At 46.9% G+C, this 24,806-nt stretch overlaps 1 protein-coding gene across 2 annotated transcripts in view; it reads right to left on the bottom strand.

Moving 5' to 3' along the window:
* ZC3H3 (zinc finger CCCH-type containing 3) overlaps positions 1-24,806 on the bottom strand; it is a 181,411-nt gene that overhangs the window by 84,531 nt on the left and 72,074 nt on the right. For both annotated transcript variants that reach the window (XM_075743163.1, XM_075743164.1), the window contains exon 4: positions 16,033-16,189. In XM_075743163.1, coding sequence (XP_075599278.1) covers positions 16,033-16,189 — 157 coding nt within the window. The remainder of the gene's footprint in view (positions 1-16,032; positions 16,190-24,806) is intronic.

Below are 24,806 nucleotides of genomic sequence, written 5' to 3'. Positions count from 1 at the left end.
AAAGAAATTAATTTAGAACTTCCTCGCAGCGGTTGGAGACATCCAAAGCACCTCTTACGAGTCCTCGTATTACTTTTGCTCAGTAAAGATCATCCAATATGAAAACCACACACCCCCTAACAAAAAAAAGAGGTTTGGAGGAAATACCATGGCTTTGTCCCAGAGCAACCTCCCTCAGACCCAGAATTTGGGTGTAGAAAGAGGAAACCACAGTGCTCTACTGCGGAGAGATCAAACCTGGCAGGAGCGGTATTATTCAGTACTAAATGAGTTAATTCTGATTATTTCGAAGGCAACAGAAGGAAATAAATGTCCAGGGATTTGAGAAAGCCAATTACATAGGTTTTGGGTGTACAGTAAGGTATGACTATAACATTATTTAGGTATTTGTCTCCATATCAAGTATAACATACACATAAACTCAACTGGAAATATTCATTATCTCAGCCCAAGGGCAAAACACACCTGACCTACCCCGGGAGAGATGCACAAGCCTCCTGCCATGGGTACCACAGCATCTTCCCCCTCCATTCCTTCCCCCCCCCCCGTTGCATGAAGCACTTTCCAGTCCTGGAGAATAGCTGCTGCTGCCCAGCAAAGATCTCAGAAATCTTATTTATGAAGGGTCGGTCCCACTCGTGAGGCAGCCCCATACCATCCTCCAAACTTGACTTTCATATCCTGTTAAACCATTTTACCTCTCAGCTGTCGCCTATAAGGACATGGAAATAGCCGCGCTTTTAACAGCCGGCTGATTAATGAAGTGGCAGAGCAAGATACCCGCTTGGTCTTTGATTTCTGCAGCTCGATTGCTGCCAGCAAAGGGTTTGCTCAAAGCCGGAGCAGCACCCACGATGTGTACATCCCTCTGCGTTCACTAATCCAGGAGTTTTTTCCAGCCTTTTTAAAGTTGGTTTTTGGTTTGGTTTTTTTTTCTCCTGCCAAGAAGAAACAGATGGATCCATCCTTCAGCCTGAAAGAAGACTAAATGTTTACTTAGCCTGGAAAGAATTAATCAGTTGAAAACAATGCTCAAGCATTTGCCAAGCGACCTCTCTGCCCCCGCAAACCGGTTTGCTCTTTCCCGAGCCCCGAGACCTGCCCGGGCAAAGCCCGGCACAAGCAGCCCAGATGTCGGCAACAGTTGGACTCAGCTCAGCGCAGCAGCTCGCAGCTCGCTTTAAACAAAGGTATCACAATTTTACCATCGCCGGGAGCTGACAAGAAGCGATTCAGGTCATTTATGCGGCGTGAAGCTGCCATTCAGCCATGCTGGACTCCCCCCTTCCTCCTGGTTTTTTTGGTTTTGTTTTTGTTTTTAAAATACCAACTTTCACACCAGAATCGGCACTGGAAAACTTAGCGGATTGATCTGCTAAAAGGCTGGAAAAGTTACGTCCCTTCGTAGCAAAAACCATTTGGGAAAAGGGGTGGGAAAAAAGAAGCTCTGCCATTACTAATCTCTTAGTAGGGCAGAAATTTAGAAATTAAATACATCACTCACTCCCGCAGCTGTCACTGTCAGGTGAAAAATCAGTGACTGTGTAAATATCCAGTACAGGAAAAAATATTCTCAAAATGGGATGCTGTTAGGAGGGATTACTAGCCTTAGAAAAAAACACTTCCAAAGGTTAAAAACTGCTTCAAAATGAGTTTTAAATAAGATATGTGTGCAATTCAGAAAACTATATCCCCAAGCAGATTCCATCTGACCAGACTACTCAGCTGCTGCTGAAGCCTGGGTTACAAAGGATGAATACTATCATATAAAATACGTATTTTTGCTGAAAATTGCGTTAGAAAGGGTGAACACTATCCTATAATTTTTGATTTTTTTTCAAAGCTACAGCTGGCATCTAGGGTATTTGGATGGACAAAAGGAACAGCAGTATCTGAAACCTCGTGGTCCCACAAGATATTTTATCCTGGAGAATCCCGACAGGAAGAAATAGATGCCCTGAGACAGAGTGAGCAGCCTCAAGAGGAGTTAAAGGGTTTTGGAGACCTGCTTTGATTGCCAATGTCATCACGCTCAGTCCCTGCATGACCTCAAGCAGACACGTCCCTAAGACTGGACGAGGAGGTTATCAACCCTCCGCTTTATTCCACATGGCATCTGCCCTGCTTGCCCAGGGTCCATCCTAGAACTTGTGCACTAATCCATGAATAACACCATAACATCCGTAACGGACATTTGTCCACTAAAGCTTTGCCTGTGCTTTTTGTTGGAGTTAATGATTTGAGTTCCGAGTGCTTTTTCCGCCTCCACGCTACATTTCAAGATCCTCAAACACGGACTCCAAGTAAATCAACAGCAAGGACAAGTCCTGACCTACTGGCTCCTACAGATGCCATCATGTTTAGGGTATTTTGGATATAACCTAGAGGAAGGGAGCAATTTCTGCCTTCACTATGCAAAGACCACTGCCACCCCAACATATCACAGAATCATAGAATCGTTTTGGGTGAAAAAGACCTTTAAGATCATCAAGGCCAACCATAGCACTGCCAAGTCCAACCACTAAGCCATGTCCCTAAGCACCACATCCACACATGCTTTAAATACCTCCAGGGATGGTGACTCAACCACTTCCCTGGGCAGCCTGTTCCAATGACTGACAACCCTTTCAGTGAAGAAATTTTTCCTAATACCCAATCTAAACCTCCCCTGGTGACATTTGAGGCCACTTCCTCTTGTCCTGTTGCTTGTTACTTGGGAGAAGAGACCAACCCCCGCCTGGCTACAACCTCCTTTCAGGTAGTTGTAGAGAGCGATCAGGTCTCCCCTCAACCTCCTTTTCTCCAGACTAAACAACTCCAGTTCCCTCAGCCGCTCCTCATCAGACTTGTGCTCCAGACCCTTCACCAGCTTCATTGCCCAAGAGCTGCTGGGTTGAGGCTCCAGGAGCCGACACGTGGACCCAAACATGCTGATGGGCAGCAAACTCTCTGCAAAGCCATGGCATGGGGAAGACCATCTCAAATCTGGTGTCCCAGCACCTGAAGATGGGCTCCCCAATGCTGGAGATGACCTCTCCGGTTGCCTAGGCACAAACTTTCATGTCTCCCACCTGAGTTCCTGCACCAGATGATCCAGCCCTGACTCAAAATTGCTGATCTGCAGCTGAAAACTCCCAACTTTTAATCTGTATAAACCTCCTCGCTAAAGATGTTCTGCTTTTCTTTGATAGCTGCTGTACTCTGAAAGCAAGGAGAGGCGGTCACAAAAGAAAGGAAAAAAATCCCAGCTAATGAATTACCACTCATCAGCAAATCCTCTACTAACCGACCGTGCATGTGCTCTCTGCCTATTATAAACGCTAAGTAAAACATTAGCTTAATATTCCACGGGGTAGGAGCAGCCAGCCAGCAAGACATTGCTGATGAGCGGTAGCTCGTTGAGAAGCCACACAACCACCTGCAAGCAAATCTGCACTGTTATACATCGTAGGCAATGCCCTACGTGCTGGTTTTAGTCCCCAAGGGATCTTTCCACTTGGCTTGTCCAGCCCTGGGAGCTGGTAACGCTTGTGCAGCACCACGATGCAACTGGGAGGTGGTGTGAAAAGCCCCAAGCACTTCAATACTCCCCTGCACCTCTCAAAACAAGCGTTTCTTACAGCCTTACTGAAAGGCAGAGTCTCTTTTTTTTTTTTTTTAGCTGAGTTATCATTTTGGTTTATCCTTTTCTATAGGATCCTTTGGTCCAATGAGCATCACGGGTGTAATACAGGTCTCCGTATTTGTGCAGAATGATGCCACACTCATAATGCCGCTCCGCTCTTCAGGAATTGACATTTGAATGAACATTTACAGTTGAAATCACTTGGCTCAGGCAATCTCCTCTTTTTCCTGCCCTGCAGTAGGACACAGCATGAAAGATTCATTCTCACGGGGAGACAAGAGGAAAGGTGGCAGGCTGGAAACGGAAAGAGATTGTATCAACCAAGCGTTCATAGACCTCATCACAGATCCAAAATCTCCTTGTCCCAGGCTGGGCTGTCCCACACCAGCCATATCTCTTCTAGCAAGTAGTGCAAACCCTTCAGAGCAGATCTGTAGAGGCAATGTGGTGCTGAGAACCCAACATCCACACTACAAACCAACCTCATTTCAGCAAAAACATGTCCTTTGCTTTGCTCCTGCCTAGCCCTGATGATCCAGAGCCCACCAGCAGCTGAAGAATATCCTCAGGACTGGTTTCATCTGCGAGGGGTTGAGTTTTAGCCTCCAAGACCAGTCTGTGAAGCTACCTGAAGCCCAATAACTGGAGATGTTCCATTCAGGAGACCAACTTCAAAACACTGTCCTGACCCAACCAAAAATCCTGCTGAGGATGCAACTGCTGGCTGCCACAAGGGACAGTACTGTGCTCTTTTACAGTGGTTTTGCACCATCAAACTTTGCTTTCCGGGATGAAAAAAAAATGAGCAAGAAGGAAGACCTTCCATTTATACGTTATCCAGGCTACAGACTGGTTGGCTTCCAGCTCATTTCCATCCAACATGGCCATCTCAGGCCAAGAGGGTGCAGTGAGTTCAACATCTCATGCAGCAGAAAGCCAGTTCCAGGCTGGGAGTCTGCAGGGAGGACAGACACTGGGAAAGAGCCTGGTGGTGGAAACCACCTCTTACATATCTTTCATTTACGGGAGATGTCTGTGTTTGGCTGGGTTTAAGTATTACAAAAGCAAAACTATGCCCTGATGATGCTAAACAAGACGACGTCACTTTTATTCTCAACTACACTCAACATTTCCATGTCCATACAATCTCCTTAAAGCCAAAACCCAGCTTTCTGCATTTCTTTCCATAAATCCAAAGAGCAAGATGTTTCTGGGCTACAGATCTAAGGCCACGTTTCAGCAGCCAAATAAGAAGCCACATTATCCCAATGTGCCTTAAGGCCATGGGAAAAAAGGTTATTTTCTGCAACTCGGCAGGAAATACAAGCCACTTCCTCCAAATAACGTAAGGCGAGGGCTATGAGCTATACCCCACTAATTCAGAAAGGGAGGAAAAAAGCAGAAATTCTCAATTTTTGAAGCTAAACTAGGCAAGCATCCCTTTTTTCTGCTCACAACCAACACAGATCCAGCACGTGATGAAGCTGCAAGATCTCCCAGCAAGAAAAGATCTGGGTTTAGGGAATGACAGGCCCCCCAAAGAAGGACGCTCCAGGCTCCGGAGAAGGACTGATCCAAGATCAACATAACTCCCTGCCGAGTAAATAACCCATCATTGCCTCCCCAGGTTCAGATGTGACAGTTTTATTTTTAATAGAATCCATTCAAAACTCGACTACTCCATTAACCAAAATTAAAAAAGAAAATCCCATTATTCTTAAGTATTTTCATATGCATTTAAAGCTGGTAGTTAACCTCTCAGTCCTTTTTTTATTTTGTTTTCATTAGTTCCTCCGAAGTAGAGCTCAATTACTGCAGCCGACCCTTTGAGGAGGAAACCGGAGCGCTCTCCCCGAGGCCAGCAGCCCCAAAATCATGCAAAAGCAGCACAAAATACAACCTCATGGCACAAGGTTGCCACGGCACAGGACAGGACTGGGGGGAACTGGGAGGATGTGGGGGGACAGCCCAGGACTGGTTCCTGCTGCAAAGCTGCTCGTCTTGAACCTGCTGCTCAGGCTGTCGGCTGGGAAAGCACCGAGCTCTCAGGTCTGGTTTGGGGAAACACAATAGGGAAAGAAAAGAGGAAAAAAAAAGGTAAAAAGGAGAGGGGAAGGGAAATAAAAAGAAGAAAAAAAAAAGGGGGGGGAGGAAGGGGGGGGAAACCCAAGGAAAAACAGGAAAAAAGGAAAAACAGGAAAAAAGGGGAAAAGGGAAAAAAGGGAAAAAGGGAAAACAGGGGGAAAGGAAAAACAGGGGGAAGAAAAAAGGGAAAAAGGAGAAAAAGGAGAAAAAGGGGGGAAGGAAAAAAGGAAAAAGAATGAGGGAAAAAGAAAAAAGGGGAAAGGGGGAAGAAAAAAGGAAAAAAGGGGGAAAATGTCAAAAAAATGAGAAAAGAAAAAAGGAGGGGAAAAAAGAAAAAGAAAAATAAGAAAAAAGAAAATATGGAAAAAAGAAAAAGGAAAGAGGAAAAAAGAAAAGAGGAAAAAGAGAGAAGAGGGAAAAGAGGAGAAAAGAGAGGGAAACAGGGGAAAGAAGAAATAGGGGGAAAAAAGAAAAAAGAAAAAAGGAAGACTGAGTGTTACAAAGTGTCTGTCTTTCTGCAAGGGGGGAGCGCTAAGCATATGAAAGATTAATCCCGAGCTTTACCCAAAAGAGGCGACATTGTTTTTTAAAGCCTCTAAACTAGTCCCTAACAGAAACGGGATTATGCTGGGCCAGATGTCAGGGCTTCTCAGAAACAATACGGGGTTGTGTATCTCATACCATCCTCATTAAAAAGATTAAAAGTACTTCCTATAGGAAAAAAAAAAAATATGTATTTTCAAATGGGAGCCACAGTTTCCTCCTGTCTGTAATGTCTCCAATCCCAGCAGATGAATTTCACTTTAATGAGATGTCATTTTGGAGAATGGTTTAACATCCCTTCAAAAAAAATCTTAGCCCTAAACCTCGTAAAACCACGTCGAGATTATTAAAAGAAAATTTACCACACAGACAAAATAAAATAAAACAAAATAGAACCCGCCAATTCGCAGAATCCATGACACGGCCGTTTTTAAATGTGATGGAAAAGGCTTTCCAAGTTATCTGCTTAAACACAGGCTTTCTGTTTACTTCTCACTTTCATGTCAAATGAATTTGGGAAGAAAAAAATTGACAGGAACTTTAAGGACATTAGTCACATTTCGACTCCTTTTTCAGATTAACGCATCAAAAGCCGGGGAGGCAGAGGGGTATTTTATCATCTTGATAAAATAAAATTAACTCCTGGTGCCCCAACCTCTGCCCACAGGGTTACGATGCTCAGGATCCTTCGCTGATGTGAGAGGAGATCCAGAAGCAATTGGCACCAGGAGTGGAAGATGCAAAATCCCAGCGGAGCATCATCCAAACGAGATAAATAACTTACAAAGCTGAACTTAAACCCTCCCCCCAAAAAATTGGAGGTTCCAGTCTGGACCTTGCAGGCTCCCCCCAGCTTGAAAAGCAGCATCTCAACCACAGCACCAGTCCAGTTTGTGCTCCAAACTGGTCCGCAGGAGGTCAGGATCCCATCGCTTGGATCCCTTCTCCCTGCTAAAGTGAACGTACCAACCCGTGGAAAAAATAAATGGACTAAGAAGACAGCCTTTGCTGAGATCTTTAAAAAAAAAAAACCATCCCTGTCTGCTCACAATATATGATAACTTCGATTAAAGCTTCGCCCCGTCAGAGCACTCAAGCAATTATCAACGGTAGAAGCCTACGTTAACAGTTTTCTGCGTCTTCTCTGCAACTTTCGAGATGATGTCCCAGCACCAGAGAAATACGGATTTGCTCCATCCATCACACATTACAGCCCCAAACCCCCCTCTCTGCTCTCACCCTCAATCACTGCCCCCTCCGCGGGATCAGGAACGCATCGTGATTTAATGCGCCTTCCTTTGGAGAGCTGCGCAAACATCTCCAGACCCTGCCTCATCTCGAAGACACATGGAGAACAGCGTCTTCGCTCTCCAAAACTGCTTGATGACTTCTCCTAGAGGTGCATTGAGTAAATACGCGACAGCAGCGCCTACTTAGCCACGTGGAGAAATAATCAGGTGTTGTTTATTTGCCTCTGGCTTCTTCACCTTGAGATTTTTGAGACAGTGGTTAGGGACGGAGAGAGAAGGATCCTGTTGGCACAGAGCACACCACGGGCAGAGCTGACACTGAAAACTGCTTTGCCAACCTGCTTCTAAGTAATTCCACCACTCATCACTAAACCGATGCACCTTTTGGTCTCCATCCCATAGGGTGTCACTGCTGGATTTTGAATTTTCACAGCCATATCAGGAATTTAAAAAACCAAAAGTCCTCTCCAGACTGAACTAACAGTTCATGGACTAATCTGGTTTCTACAGCCACAAACTCCAGATGCTTTTGGAGAAGAAGTATGAATCCTTTAAACAGGAAACTACAGAATGATAGTTGGGGAGATGACTTTTACAAATGTACATATTTAACATAATTATAAGTAGATTCTGCTCTCAAAGTCTTGTATCTTAAAATCCCGCAAACTAAACACCTTGCAGTGGTGACTTACCAAGGTGGTTCTCGCATGGGATGCTTCAGCATTGTCCTTCTAACGATCAATGGGTCTTGTTAGGGCAATTAGGCTTTTAGGAAACTTGCTGCCATCCCCATGTCCCTTTTCAGAGAAGCAGTCGGCCTATAGGTAATTTATGGGATCATCCTCCATATAGCCCCCAAGGCACAGCAGGCACAACTGGGCCTGCCCTTTCCCCTGCTCTCTCTTCATTTTGTCCCTAAAGTTGGGTTTTTTAAGCAGAAGAACGACATTCGCCACCATTTGAGTCTTCAGAAATATGCCCCATGGTGTTTCGCCCTATACAGCAGTATCTTCCCCAAATGCTGTAAATAATTCCCCAGCAAGCCCCAAGCCATGCTGGCGATTGTAACTCCATGCCAGCAAAGCGAACCAAGTGGAGAAGGGATTTCCCCGAACGTTGATGGGTGAAAAAAGGGCTAAACTGTGCCCAACCAGACCCAAATAAATTCCCCACAGGGGTCACTCTGGCTCTGTAATTGCCAGCGTGGACAAAGCTACTCAGTGTTGGGTTGTAGGACAAGCAGCGCACACCAACATATCTCAAATGCTTCTCAACAGTTTCCAGAGTTGAGCGAACCCATCCCATTTCCAGAACTAATGGACTTGCTGGAGAGCCTTAGAGTGCAACCAAAAAGCTCAGAAGTGATTGAATTACTGTGGCTTAACACGTTACTGCCCATCAGCTTGGATTATGGTAAACGATTCACTGCAGAGTGAAACACTTGGGTTTAAGGTGCTGTGCCACAGGGGGTCGGCCGCTCTGCATCACCCCAGTCTGCAACGCAAGGGGAGGTATATGGAGAGGAGGAGACAGCTTCCCCAGAAAGTCACAAGAATATGCTCTCTCGAAAAAAAAAATTGATATATTAAGTTTTCATACTTATGCCATGCAACTAGTATTTCTGACAACCAACCACGTGGTTCTGCATTCTGTAGGAATTAGAAACAGCAATGGGTCAGGGAAAGCCGTGCTGGCACGCACCACCTGGGGTACGCACACCTCTGTCTTGCAACTCTCACATCTCCCCTCCCCAAGGGTTTAGGTGGAAAGAGTTAAGACACATATCACAGCCAAGAGCACATCGACACTCTGCTCACCCTGGCCATACATGGAAAATACTCCATCGCAGAGGGGGAAGCCGATCGCCCTTCCCAACCATGCGCTACTTGTTGGCTCAAGGAGGTGAAACTACTATTTCACTCCTGTGAGGAAGAATGCAACAGGACTCAAGACATGTCAGCAAAATGGGATCATGAAGCAAGGAAAATCTGAAAGGCTTTCCTGGGAGGGGGATGGCATGGGCTGCATGAAATTAGCTCAGCAGCCCAGCATGGGACTTGAGAGAAAAGCCAATGATGATGCTGTATGGGAGAGGAGACCAAGCCTGGGGACAGTGTTGGAGAATGGTGGCCTCCACAACACCCTCAGTAGATACCTTCATTGGTCAGCAGAAGCTGGAGAGGCAGCATTGAATGGCCCCATCACTGGAAGTGTTCAAGGTCAGGCTGGATGGGGCTTTGAGTAACCTGATCTAGTGGGACATGTCCCTGCCCATGGCAGGGGGTTGGACTGGATGATCGTTAAGGTCCCTTCCAAGTCAAACCATTCTATGGTCCTATGAACTGGGTGATGAGTTGGGTTGACTGGCTGGCGATGGATATCCAAAAACCATTGGTAAGAGAGTAAAAAGAAACTGGAAACTAAAAACTCATCCACTGTGAAGGAGAGGAAGGGATGAGACAAAGAGGTTGTTGTGTCCAAGTGACACAGAACACAGCATCCCAGCCTCCTGAAAAGTCAGTGACTGGCAGAGTCAGCGGTTTCTCCTCCTCTGGAGACTTGGCCATATGTTCCTTTGCCCTGAGGAAGTGGCACTTGGACCCACCGTGGTGGTTGAGCACCAGCCCGTTTAACAGCCTGCATCACCCACTTTATCTTTCAGCGCAAAACACTAAGGGCTACGGAGAGGAACGGGTGGCGAGGACCCAAGTCAAGCCCAAAAGGCTCTCATTTCCATCTTAGTCCATTCAATGTGCTCCAGGCCAAAGAACAGAAACAAAAGAAGAAAACAAAACTAAACCACACAAGCTTATCCTCTGCTGACAAGTCTTTTCTACTGAGCAGGCATTTCTCTGGCAAATGTTTTATTATCTTGTTCTTTACTTATTTATAGTGCTGGAGGGGTAGGACTGTCCCTCAAGAGAAGCTGCAAAGTTTTCTGAAGGAAATATCTGAGCTTCTCCAACAGTGCCAGATTATATTTGCAGACAGGTTACTTTTCTTTTAAACACATGCATCAGTGTTTTAGAATAAAACTCTTCAAAGTGGGTCAGTATTTAACTCGCCCATCACGGGGGTCTACAAACACAACACCAGCCGCTACGCATAGGTCTCTCTGCTCCCGAAAATGTGTCTTAAAGTGGCCCTGTCTCTCCATGGGAGGGTGAGCTGGGGTCTCCTACAGGCCTTGGTACACCCTCCTTCTGGCCAACGCTCTCTGTTGCTCTACACACAGTTCCTGGCTGAGCCCGTCACAGCAACGTGATTCTCTGTACAGGGGTCCAGATATTTCCCGCTGCTGCCTTGGGATGGATGCTCAATGGCATTTGGGTTTGTCCCGTTTTCCATGCTCCGCTTGCAAGAAGACTGTCCCTTTGGTGAAGCACGTGGCTTTGCAAGGGGAGATATGTGCAACGGCCGGGAGCATCCTTCTGCTGATATCCCCATCTGCTCCCTCCAGCCAGCGTGCATCGGGCTGCAGGATCCCAGCCACAACGGCAGGTGCCCTACCTACCTTTCTAGCGGTTTCCGCAATCCTACAGCGCCCTCAACCCCAGAAGGCTTCTGCCACCTCTGGGCAAGGTCTATGAAACCTGGACATCCTGGTTTACTGCTGGCCGCGCCTGCTGACACCACGTGAACCATGGAAAGAAGCTGGAAGCAAGAGCAGCATCGCCGCCGTCGCTCAGCGTGCCGCTTCATCCGTCGCAACTCCTCCGCGGCGACTCGCTCAGCCCTCTCCCGGCGGCGAGAGGCTGCGCGGGGAGAGGGCATCCCCCCCGCCATTTCTAAGCGATGACCAACCGCAATGTCAATAGGAGCAAATGAAATTTAAGGCAAGCAAATCACAGCCCTTCTGAGCTGCGCTCCTGCAAAGCAGAGAGATAAGGGGGAGGAGTGAAAAGGAGAATCAATAAATCTTAACCTCATTCACAATGATCTGGAGCTCTTATTAAGTAAATTAATTTAAGTTAATTTAACTCGATCATGACTCCCGATCACAGTGATTTAGTGAGGGGGAAATTGCATTAGGAAAGGCCACACTCGCTAGATAGAAGAACGGAAGAAAATTAGATCCACTTAGCAATGTGAATTAATATGGAAATAGCAGGTGTAAATTTAACCTTATCAAGAGAGTGAAAATTATCTTCATAAATTTGGAGAAATAGCCCCCAAGTTGCTTATAAATCTATTTAAAACAAAAATATTACAAAAAGTGTAGTAAAATTAATTTAAAATATACTCCCATCTATCGCCTCTAAGAAAAGTCAGCAGCAGGGCGAAGTTTAATGCAACCTAGCAATAAGGGGAGAACACAACTCATCACCGAGGGATTAGCATCGGGTACCTCTGGACCTGCAGCGACTCTCCCCGTCACTCATTTCCCAAAGACACATCCCTCTTCATCTTAGCCTGCTGATTTGGGGGAGTTCGTCGGCAACAGATGCCCCAGCAAGATTTCTTGCTGCAAACTGCAGCATAGATACCCAAAAAGAGAAGGGGGAATCTCATAAACATCTTTAACGACAGCAAGTTTATAAGATGGACAAGAACACAGCTCCTGCCTAAAGTTTATTAAGGCAGTGTATTAAATCAGAAAAGATCGGTGGGCACGCAAAACCTTTGCACATCACTTTCGGACCCCCCAAAACCCAGATTTTATAGTAGGAACTTCCCCTTAGCCTCAGCTAGAAACCAATTTGGGAGCAGCACTTGACTGCAGCACCACTAGCCTTTTAACATCACACTTCTGGCTTAAGGTGCAAAGGATATTAAAAATAAATAGTTGACCATTCAGTATGACACACACAGAAAGATAAAAATGAGGAGGTGACTAAACCAGTGCTGCAGGCGTGCACAGCGTGTCCCACCGCCACCAAACCTGCCTGTTGTTTTGGTGAAAGCACAGCAAAGCAGCAAGAAAGCAGCTCCCAGCTCATTCCTTGTTACAGGTCCAAGAGGATGCTATGAACGATGGAGAAAAAAAAAAGTAAAAACTATAGAAGCATTTGCCATGTGCTTCCTCCAGACAGTCCAATGATTGATCACACACAAGGAAGGTAATAGGGAGAGTGAGTAAGAGATTTATTGCTTCTTTAAAATATAATTGTTTTAATTTGCTGATGGCATTTTATCAAGATTTGTCTGAAACAGCCGTAAGATCTAAACTACATCATTTAATGAAGTCAAAGATTAATATGGATAAAATTATTCTACAAGTGGGAGCTCTCAGCCAATCGCAGCGGCACAAAAGGTCGCTCCTCCACAAAATCACTGCTTGGTAGAGCAAGACCCATCACCCAGCAGGCAGCGACTCTTGCTCTAACCCTGCCCAAAACCCCTGCTCGAAGCTCCTGCCCTCCTCAGCTCTCACCATGGGTTCTCCAGCCATCAACCATCCAGCTGTGGAGTAACAAGATGGGGGGGAAGAACCTCAGCCAAATACTCGGACCACGAGTTGTTTTTTATTAACTAAGGCTGAAGTTTATAGAACCATCGAATGGTTTGGGATGGAAGGGAACTATAAAGCTCATCTAGTTCAACCTTCCTGCCACAAGCAAGGACATCTTCAACTACATCAGGTTGCTCAGAGCCCCGTCCAACCTGGCCATGAATGTTTCCAGGGATGGGGCATCTACCACCTCTCTGGGCAACCAAGTTAGTAATCTGTTACAGCATTGGATTAAACACACACATCTGCACTTCATCAAGAGGAAGCAGATTAAATTCGATGTGGCTACAAGAAGCCTCTCTCTCCCTCGCTTACCACTGATGCCTGAAAGAGTTTTGTGAGTCGGGCTCGTACATCAACAGGATAATAGTTTTGGGCAGCGTCATGTCACAGTATGACACGATGATTCTCGCTATAAAAAGCATCAAGTGGCAAAAACATCATCATGTTTCACCGGCTGGGAAAGTGATTGCAGAACCGAATCCACCAACAGACAACAGGTACAAGACGCAAATTCCCCTCTCAGGATTAAAATGGGGACGATTACGGAGCAGGGCGAGCCTTGCCTGGCTCACATTTTCTCTTTCAAGGTCCCAGTTGAGGTGCGTTAACTGCAGAGAGACACTAAAGCAGCCCAGATCCCTCGCAGAACATTTTGCCATCACAAAAACTAGAAACAAAAATCAATATTCCCCGATAAATGGGCAGGATTTGTAGCGAGGGCAGTGATGGAAGGAGAAGTGTCGTTTGAACAGGACTGCCTGTACCAGAAACAGAAAGCGGCAGCTGTTTCCACCTAAATAAAAGAAGGAAGATGTGCTCAAAACGGCTGGTTCAGGACCAAAAAAGCAGCAAACTGAACCAGGGATGGGAAAGGGCAAGACACATGTCGATGTGGATGCCAATGCACTCATTACGGGCCATTTGAGTTGCACATCAGCGGTTGTAGCTACAGGAGCGACCAGAACCAGAGTCAGCATTACCCCAACACTACAGGAGGAAACAGGACATTAAAAGCCATGAGAAAGAACTCTTGATTTGCATACAAAATACCAGCCACTATAATTACCAGTAGCGAATTATGAACCTCTAAGAAGCAATACAAGTTAAGATTTTACGGTAACATACTTGTACATTCACAATGCAAAAGCCGAACTTAGACAAATTAATAATACTATTTTTAAAAAGCTTCTATTCGGGCCAAAGAAGAAACACACCAATTACTTCTTTGATGGTCTGGCTTTCTATCGTAGCCTGAGAGCGGTGAGCAAGCAAGAACTCTCACTGGCAGGTAAGATACACACATACGCTGCCTTGATTCAGCGAAAACACAGGATGAGGGAGCAAGAAAAAGAATATGTGGTTTGTTTGTGGAAAGGGAAATGCAAGAAGTTGGCCCCAAGGACGTGCAAATGGAGATGGGAGTAGTAAGTGCACCGGAGGAGGCAAACCACCTGATTTTTGGGGAGGGTAGGAAGAGGAGACGTGCGGATCTCAGGGCTGGATAAAAGGGCATGACGGAAAGATATCAAAGGGAAAAGTAGAAGGTGAAGAAAAAGGAGGAGGAAGTGCAGGGAAGATTGACCGCAGAAAATGTGGGTGGAAATCAGCTGTTAGCCCAAAAGGATCCCACGGTTTCCATACGAGAAGAAGCACTTTGAAAATAAGGCTGGCATAGTACACGGGACAAGGTGTTTCTCAACTAAGAGCTTGAAAAACCAAGGCAAAATAATAGCCTTGATTTTGTATTTTAAAAAATAGTTTGAAAATAAACACTTTTTTATTAAATCTCTCTGTTTGCCTGGTACCTAGCCTCATCACCCTCAAGTCTTCCACAACCAATCCTCCCTTCAGATAATAATATTTGTGAAACTCAAAGCCAAATTCACTTAGTATAGGGAAAAATCAGGCAAAGTTAGTCTTTAAAAACAATCACCACAATCTTTGTCTCTCCACAACACCCACCATAAAAGCCATCAACCCTTGGGGAAATAACTTTTGGAAGAAACCACCTGGAGCAGGGCGTTGATGCCGACTCGTGTCGGCTGGAGGAGCCGATGGTGGGGGACAGTCCGCAGCATCCCCCAGCTCCTCGGATTTGCTACGCTGGAATGAATAATAAAACAAACAAGCCCACATCGGAGCAGAGCAGGCTGTCTTTGACCAAATTATTGCCCCTGACAGTGGCAAACCAGCATTTCAAAAGGAGAAAAAGGCATTCTCAACCTAAGAATAGCCAGAATCCGGGTTATAACCAAAAACATCAGTTCTAATAGTGCTTTTTTTTTTAGAACATCAATTACCATAACGATCTTTCAGCTTATACACAACTTTTAGACTTTGCCTTGGCCTCCAAGATGTTCCTTGGTAACATCTCCACCAGCTAACGTAGCTGCAGCTCACTCATAGCTTAAATACGCATGTCTGTAAAGCTGATTTAGGAAGACTCAGACTCAAGGGTACGGCACCATCCTTTGGTGACATCCTTCCTCAGACGGGTGCTGGCACGCCAAATTATTTGCTACAGGGCTGGGCTGATGCTCCACCCGTCCAGATAACCCGGCAAGAAGCAAGTCTGTGCCTGCACCTACCTCCTGGTGTAGGTTTGGGGCATCTGCCTCCAACACGCTTTCAATAAGCTCCTCTGTAGCACCAACGTGCACGATAATGTTATAAAGCAGAGGGAAGGTCTGGCCTCGTTAACAGGCTTGACCATGCCTAATTAACAGGTCACGTCTATCTCTAAAACAAGCAGTGAGTTTACTTAGGTCCGATGTAGACCTGCGTGCATTTATTCATCTTCCTTACAGCTTATTTAACGGCTTCATGAAAACAATTAATTCAAACAGGGAATAAATATGAAGCCACAGACTGTGGCAAGCTGCTGGCCGCCGACTCGGGCTAACGTGATTACTAATACGATTTTACACTTTAAGTCAATAAACTCTGCGTAGAAGCAGCTAAACAAATAGAGAAATTAAGCGACGAACATGCAACGGTAATAACACGGAGCCAACGTGGGAGCTCCCTCGGCTCCTGCGTCCCAACTGGCTGCATTCAAGGGATGGAAGAATTACCTGGATGCCACAGGGCGCCTCGTCTTCCAGTTGGGAATGGGGCTGCTGAAGGACGATGTGGACCCGGCTGAAGATATCACGTTCTTCTTCACTATCCTGTAGCGCGTCTTTATCACCTTGTTGGCTGGGGGGCTCCTTACAAAGTGCAAGTTGGATCCTACAAGAAAGCAAATGGAGAAAAGGGTTTGAAATTCAGGTGTGCGTGGGACAGAAGGGACCTCGCCAACGTAGGTCCTATAGCCAAGTCTTCTGCATGTGCAAGAAGAGCAGAAGATCTCTGGGGTGCATCAGGCATGGGACTACCATGGCTGATGGTAACAGAAAGGTTCTGATGAGCTTGGGGGTGTTTGGCTTCACTAGTCCGGCAGCAAAACTCTACCAGGTGAATCATGCATTCACCAACAATACCTTGATCCCCGACATCTACATTGGAAACAGATTTATGCATTTAATCATTCCTGTTTTGATCATATTTTTCAGGATGATCTACATGCCGGTTTATTCTGCTGAATGTTTCATGCAATTAACAGTTATATGTTTGACTCTGGTTTTCCTCCACTTGATAGCTAGCAATTTTTTTCACGGCTTTAAGGAATGCATCTAATTGCCCGACTTTTATAACATACAGCTATAACTGCCCAGATAATTAAAGCTGACACTACATGCTGAGACTAAGTCTTCTGGTTTTATAACTGATTTAAAGGGCCGGCTGTTTTTCTTGGAGATACTCTAATTAAAATTATTGCAAGGTTGAGAGGGGAAAAGCAGAATCATTATTTCCCCTGAAAATGTTGTACCCGTCCCCATGTTTGTCGCTGCGAGAGAAGGGAGAATAAGGTTGCTTCCCAGGCAAACTGGTAAACTCAAGATGCTGGATCTGTGTCGAAACAAGAAAAAGAGGGAAATACATTTTAGAGCCGATCTCGTTCCCTAGAGTGGAGGGAGCAGCTTCCCCATCTCCCTGCAGCAGTGGTAACGGTGATCCGTGGCTTTACAGTTTAACATGGAGAATATTTTCCTTCTTGTGCATTCCCAAGCAAGCTGGCGTCTCGCGTTGGGTTCAGGAGGGATCAGGCAGCCCACAGCATGAATTTCCACTCCCAAACTCAGTCAGAGAGTTACAACTTCTGATGGGGGGTGGAGGGAGTAGAAAAGCAGGCTCTGTCACAACAGATAAATCACTGGAATTTTTCATAATAAAGATGACGATCGTAATGCTCCTCTATACTATACTGTAAGATAAATGATCACCGAGCAAGGAGCGTATGGAGGGATTCACAGCCTTCGACGTCGCCTATAAAGCCCCAAGCACACTCACGACACCACGCAAACAATCTCTTTTATACGGCTGTAATAAAATTTGGAAGGCGTTTGGTATAAATAGCCCAGCCAGCTCTAACTTGGCATTGCACTTGTCCACACCGCAGCGTATGGGACGTCAAACCCATTTGCACCATGCGTGAAGCCAAATCCTCACACCAACGTGTTATTTTAAGAGAGACTCTTTTACATCTCTCTGACTCCTGTGTGGGACCCTTGCTCAATTAATGCATCAAAATGATGCCTGCATGGAAATTATTTTCTATGGCATCGCAGTAAGCAGCATTCTTTTGATGACGCTTTCAAGACGGGCATGCTACTGTTAACCAGTGAGCATCCATAAACCAGTAGGTCTACAAAGTATGCTCCAAGTAAGAGTGCCTTAAGTCAACCGGTAAAGGTTCAACAAACTGAAAAGCCAGGAAGTTAATGACAGTAACTTAAAGAGTTTCCGATGATTTTGGAATAACAATTAAAGTAAAAGAAATTAAAATAAAACCGGATGTTTTGTTGCCCCATGTGAACCTCATGAAGTTCAGCAAGGTCAAGTGCAAGATCCTGCACATGGGTTGGAGCAGTCCCCAGCATCAATACAGACTGGGGAATGAGTGAATTGAGTGCTGTGGGGAAGAACTTTGGGATACTGGTGGGTGAAGAATTGGACATGGCCCGGCAATGTGCGCTTGCAGCCCAGAAAGCCAACCGTGTCCTCGGCTGCGTGTCCAGCAGCGTGACCAGCAGGTTGAGGGAGGGGATTCTGCCCCTCTACTCCCCTCTGCTGAGACCCCCCTGCAGTGCTGCGTCCAGCTCAGGGGTCCCCAGGACAAGAAGGACATGGAGCTGTTGGAGCGAGTCCGGAGGAGGCCACGGAGATGATCTGAGGGCTGGAGCACCTCTGCTATGGAGACAGGCTGAGAGAGTTGGGGTGGTTCAGCCTGGAGAAGAGAAGGCTGCGGGGAGACCTTAGAGCCCCTTCCAGTCCCTGCAGGGGCTCCAGGAAAGCTGGAGAGGGGCTGGTGACCAGAGTGTGGAGTGACAGGACAAGGGGGAATGACTTAAACCGAAAGAGGGTAGACTTAGATGAGATATTAGGAAGAAATTCTTCCCTGTGAGGGTAGTGAGTCCCTGGCAGAGGTTGCCCAGAGAAGCTGTGGATGCCCCTCCCCAGAAGTGTTCAAGGCCAGGTTGGATGGGACTTTGAGCAACTTGATGTAATGGGACATGGCCCTGCCCATGGCTGGGAGGGGACTTGAGGATCTTCAAAGGTTCCTTCCAGCCCAAACCATTCGATGATTCAATGACGAGAGGAATTGCAGACACCCAGCGCTTTAGAGATGAGGCAAGAAGACAGAGGAAAAAAAAAGGAAAGCAAACAGGTTTTCATTGCTGTTTCCCTGTCCTGGGACTTTTTGTAGCAGACTAAATTCTTCAGGGCACCGACTGCACCATCGTGTGGGATTTTAAAGCCCTTTGCAAGGTTTAAGCTCTAATTATAATTATAAGTGCTCGCAAGCACCAGCAAAGTTGGAGCATTTTGCTTCAGAGAACGGTATTTAGGACTGCAAAATAGGAACAACAAAAAGACAGACGTGCAAACCCCTGCATGGCCCAACGCTGCACACACAGGACGAAATCCCAGCTACGGTGAGGGTTGGTGACTATGAGACCCTTTTGCCACCCATGAGGCATGAACACATCCATCCTCTCATGGATACAGCATTAACCACGTACCACAAGCGGCTCTTTCACACCAGGGAAGGGATGAGAGCCACAACCCCGCATCCTCCCCAAACAGCAATAGCACAAGTTGACCCTTTCCCTCCTCCTCTCCGACTTTACAAAATTATTAAGCTGGGAATTTGCTGAATACATTATTAACATTTTTTTTTTTTTCCCCTACACAAGCTCTAGCTGCCACTAATCAACCCAGAACCTCATCAAACTCCTGCCTGACATCGTCCCCTGCCTCACGCTCACACAAGAAATAGAGGTCCCAAATTGTTGTGGCTTGCAGGCATCCCCCTCCTCCTTGCACAGACGGGCTGGCACCTGGTAAACTCTATTCCCCGGTGGTAATTGGATGGTGTATTCATGCCGGAGCTGCTCTTCTGAAAGTGCCTGCGTGCACGGCTCCAGCATTAACCACCTCCTGAAAGAGACTCTCCGAAGAGCTCAGTTTTCTATTATTACTTGCTAGCTGAGGGGTTTTGTGTAGATAATCATGTTATTTAGATAGGATGTTGGTTTAATTCCCTTCATTACAGGCTCCCAGGGTTGTAATTTTTTTTCTCCGCATGATGTATTCCCCGTGGCACATTTCACTCAAATCAAACACTTTACGCTTTTATTACAAACAATACCCCAGCGTCCCCCGTTATCAGCCCAGCGCACACATGCACACTCCTCGCAGAGATCCAGAGGTCAGTTCTAATGACTAATCGATCTCATTAGCTTTCCTAATTAAAAACTTTACTACCGCAATGGAAGACAAACTACAAAAAAACTGCTTGCATCATATTTGAATGGGATATGAGCATCATTTATCAGCCAAGGCTCGCAGCCCGCGCCCATCGCAACGGGCCGCGCGCTGCTGAGGTTGGTGCTTTATTCGGAGTCGTGCATCCCCTGGGCACCGCTCGCACCTACCGTGCCCCCAGAAAAAAAAAAAATCCTGGTGCAAACTCCAACGCTGACCTTGAGATGGACAATTTGCTGCCAAAATCTCTTGCCAGGGCATTCCGAGCAGATGGGATCCAGGACCTACCACGCATGCATCCTTCAGGAAAGGGATCGAATGAAATATGGTTACAAGGATCCTTCTTTCTGCTCTTATTTTGCTGCGAGAGGGACCAGGAATCGGCCCTCTGGGGAAGATGAAGCAGGGAGTGCAAAAACAGGGCTGTTTCCTGGGATGTCTGCAGGAGACCTGGAAACAACGTGAGGTCTGACTTGTTTTCTGGCATCCTTAAAACATATCAGCACCACCGCACCTTAAACTTTTATATTCTCCAACCATTCCAGATTGCCTCTTATTTCTATTCTGTATGTCCCCAAAACAAATGAAGTATTAACGTTTAAAAGTGATAGCTTTTTTCCAACCCCAATACAAAGTGGAAAATTAAGATCACTTGCAAGGAAGTTTCAACAAAAATAGTAAAATCTTTTGTAAAAACATGTATATGCCCCCACGACAAGAAAAATGGGGAGGGGAAAATATTGACCTGCTGTTACTTACTCCAAATCCTTTATCCCTATAAGCTCTCATTAAATCTGAATCCTCCACTTCTGCCAAAAAATGAGCGGAGGGGAAGTAGATAGTAGCTAACTTTGCCTGCTTCTCAATCAAACCAGGTTTACCAGTCTTAGTCCTACAATCACGCAGGGCTGGCACGCAGGCAGTGGGGAACGTCGCACCCTGAGCCATTTATTTCTGTGCGACTGTGCCGTTACAGCATCTCTCCGGGGACGGGCCAGCACCGTCAGCCAGCCAAGCCCTAAGGAGTAAGCGTACAAGTCCATGTGGCAAGAGGAAGATGTTACTGCTCGGGGTGGATTAGGGAATCTGCAGCATTGGTGGAGTAAATCCTGTCCACCTACTGCTGGGAAAAAGAAAGGTAAATAAGCAAGGGTAATTTCAGGAGTGCAGATTCCCAAATTCAAGAGATTATTGCTGCTTTTGGAAAAGGATGTGGGACAGAGAAAGCTTCCCATATGAGAACGGGAATTGCATGGGAACTGGAAAAAAATTAATCAGTGCTGTGGGCCATGACATCATGTAGCACGTTCAGGACAACCAGGTGACCAGGCGCAGTCAGCAGGGGTTCGTGAAAGACAGGTCCTGCTTGACTCTCCTGATCTCCTCCTATGACAAGGTGACCCGCTTAGAGGGTGAGGGAAAGGCTGTGGATGTTGTCTACCTGGACAATATTAAAGCCTTTGACGCTGTTTGCCACAGCCTTCTCCTGGAGAACCTGGCTGCTCATGGCTTGGACGGGCGTACGCTTTGCTGGGTCAAAAACTGGCTGGACGGCCGGGCCCAAGGAGGTGTGGCGAATGGAGTGAAATCCAGTTGGCGGTCAGTCATAAGTGGTGTTCCTCAGGGCTCAGTAGCGGGGCCAGTGCTCTTGAATAGCTTCATTAATGATCTGGACGAGGGGGTCGAGTGCACCCTCAGTAGGTTTGCAGACACCACCAAGTTGGTGGGGAGTGTTGATGTGCTTGAGGGTAGGCAGGCTCTAGAGAGGGATCTGGACAGGCTGGATCGATGGGCTGAGGCCAGCTGCATGAGGCTCAACAAGGCTGAGTGCCGGGTCCTGCGCTTGGGTCACAGCAACCCCAGGCATCGCTACGGGCTTGGGGCAGAGTGGCTGGAGAGCCGCCTGGTGGAAAAGGACCTGGGGGTGTTGGTCGCCAGCGGGCTGCATATGAGCCAGCAGTGTGCCCGGGAGGCCAACGACATGCTGGCTTGTATCAGAGACAGCGTGGCCAGCAGGACTAGGGCAGCGATCGTCCCCTTGTAGTCGGCACTGCTGAGGCGGCAGCTGGAATACTGTGTTCAGTTTTGGGCCCCTCACTACAAGAAGGACGTTGAGGGGCTGGCGCGTGTCCAAAGACGGGCAATGAAGCTGGTGAAGGGTCTGGAGCACAAGTCTGATGAGGAGCGGCTGAGGGAACTGGGGTTGTTTAGTGTCAAGAAACGGAGGCTGAGGAGAGACCTGATCGCTCTCTACAACTACCTGAAAGGAGGTTGTAGCCAGGTGGGGGTTGATCTCTTCTCCCAAGTAACAAGCGATAGGACAAGAGGAAATGGCGTCAAGTTGCACCAGGGGAGGTTTAGATTGGATATTAGGAAAAATTTCTTCACCGAAAATGTTGTAAATCACTGGAACAGGCTGCCCAGGGAAGTGCTTGAGTCACCATCCCTGGAGGTATTTAAAAGACGTGCAGATGTGGTGCTTAGGGACATGGCTTAGTGGTTGGACTTGGCAGTGCTAGGATAATGGTTGGACTCGATGATCTTAAGGGTCTTTTCCAACCAAAATGATTCTATGATTCTATGACCTGAGTCCCTACCAGGTCTCCTACCCTCCATCAAGGGTCACCACAAACCTCCCTGTGCGTGAGCCACTGCCGGTGGCTCGGTGCCGAGCTGCTGCCGCTGCTGCTGTTAAATCCCTCTCTGAGGCAAGCGGAGAAACGGTGAGTGACAGGTACATTGATCTTCCAGCACTTGGAAGACAGATAAGAGTGGGGAAAAATGCAAATTGGGGAGCAGAAGCTGTACCTTTGATACAGTGCCAGTATTTTCCTCAGCTCCGGAGGAAACCTTGGGATCACAGAATCACAGGATGGTTTGGGTTGGAAGGGACCTTAAAGACCAACAGTTCCACCGCCTGCCATGGGACACGCTCCACCAGCCCAGGTTGCCCAAAGCCCCATCCAACCTGGCCTTGAACACTGCCAGGGAGCCAGGGGCAGCCACAGCTTCTCTGGGCAACCTGCGCCAGGGACTCACCGCCCTCATAGCGAACAATTTCTTCCTAATATCTAATCTAAATCTCCCTCCTTCATCTTAAAGCCATTAGCCCTTGTTCTATCACTACATGCCCTTGTAAAAAGTCTCTCTCCAGCTTTCAATGTGAAGCAATGCAGCAGAGCCACCCTAAGGGGCCCTTTTAACTCAGTCACAATCAGACCACTACGAAAAAAGCAAAGCAGAGGCCAAAAACCTCTGATAAAACTGAATTGCTTTTTCAAAGACAGCCATTAGGAAGAAAAATAAAGGACTAAGGACTATTAGTACATGTGCAAAGGATGCCACCAGCATGCCGTTAACTCCTGATACAGGGTGTGATGCTAGCAGAGATTTAAAAAACATGCACTCGAAACCAAAAGCAGCTCCAAAAAGAACTGAAAAGCTCTGCCGAAGGGTATTCTCAAAGGAAACGCTTTCTAACATGAAGATGAATCCCACAAACATCCTCACCGCGGGATTTGCTCCAGGCCTGGAAGTAAAGATTCAGCAAAAACTACCGTTATCTCTTCCTCAGCTCCCAGAATAAAGCTGCCATTCACCTGCTACCCAAAGCAAACCCACGCTGCGGCAGCAGGTGCTTGCAGCAACAGGACAATCACCCACATGGGGTGATGCTCCAGGATGGCATGGGACCAAACCTCCCAACCTTTTGTAAAGCCCTGGCAAGACCGCGTCCTAATTTCATATCCTTCTATGATAAGGTCACCCGCCTTGTGGATGAAGGGAAGGCGGTGGATGTAGTTTTTCTGGATTTTAGTAAGGGTTTTGATCCTGTCCCTCAAAGCATCCTTTGGGACAAGCTGTCCAACTGAGATGAACAGGAACACGCTGTGCTGGGTGAAGAACTGGCTGAAGGGCAGAGCTCAAAGGGTTGTAGTGAACGGGGCTACATCTGGCTGGCGACCAGTCACTAGCAGCGTTCTTCAGGGTGCAATCCTAGGGCCGGTTGTGTTTAATATATTTATCAATGATCTGGATACAGGAGTTGAATGCACCATTAGCAAATTTGCTGATGATGATAGACTGGGAGGTGTCGTTGACTCTTTCAAGGTCAAGAGGCCTTGCAGAGGGATCTGGATAGATTGCAGCATTGAGTGATCATCAACAGCATGAAATTTAACAAGAACAAATGCCGGATTCTGCACCTGGGATGGAGTAACACCAGGCACAAGTATAGATTGGAAGAGGAGAGGCTGGAGAGCAGCCCTGCAGAAAGGGATCCGGAGGTGCTGGCTGGCAGCAGGCTCGGCAGGAGTCAGCGGTGTGCCCCTGGTAGCCCCGAGGGCAACTGCATCTTGGGGTGCATCCAACACAGTATAACCAACCAGTCAAAGAGGGGATTACACTGCTGTATTGATAAGAATGAAGACGAAGGACAAAGAAGGACGAAGAAGGAAGAGTTCCAGTTGGAAGGGATCTACAATGATCATCTAGTCCAACTACCACCTAACATTGGACTAGATTGAGCGTTGGTGCAGCCTCACCTTGAGTACTGTGGGCAGTTCTGGGCCCCACCATTTAAGAAGGATGTGAAGGTACCTAAATGCATCCAGAGAAGGGCAACAAAGCTGGTGAAAGGGCTGGAAGGCATGTCCTGTGAGGAACGGCTGAGGACTTCGGGCTTGTCTAGTTTGGAGCAAAGGAGGCTGAGGGGTGACCTCATTGCTCCCTACAGCATCCTGAGGAGGGGAAGTGGAGAGGGAGATGCTGATCTCTTCTCCCTGGGATCCAGTGATAGGATCCATGGGAACGGGTCAAAGCTGCACCAGGGAAGGTTTCGACTGGACATTAGGAAGCATTTCTTTACCGAAGGGTGGTCAAACACGGGAACGGGCTTCCTAGAGAGGTGGTCGATGCCCTAAGCCTGTCCATGTTTAAGAGACATTTGGACAATGTCCTCAATAACATGCTTTAACTT

This window comes from Balearica regulorum, chromosome 2, assembly GCF_011004875.1.
Source record: "Balearica regulorum gibbericeps isolate bBalReg1 chromosome 2, bBalReg1.pri, whole genome shotgun sequence".
Classification (NCBI taxonomy): Eukaryota; Metazoa; Chordata; class Aves; order Gruiformes; family Gruidae; genus Balearica; species Balearica regulorum.
This window is presented reverse-complemented; position numbering and strand designations above follow the sequence as displayed.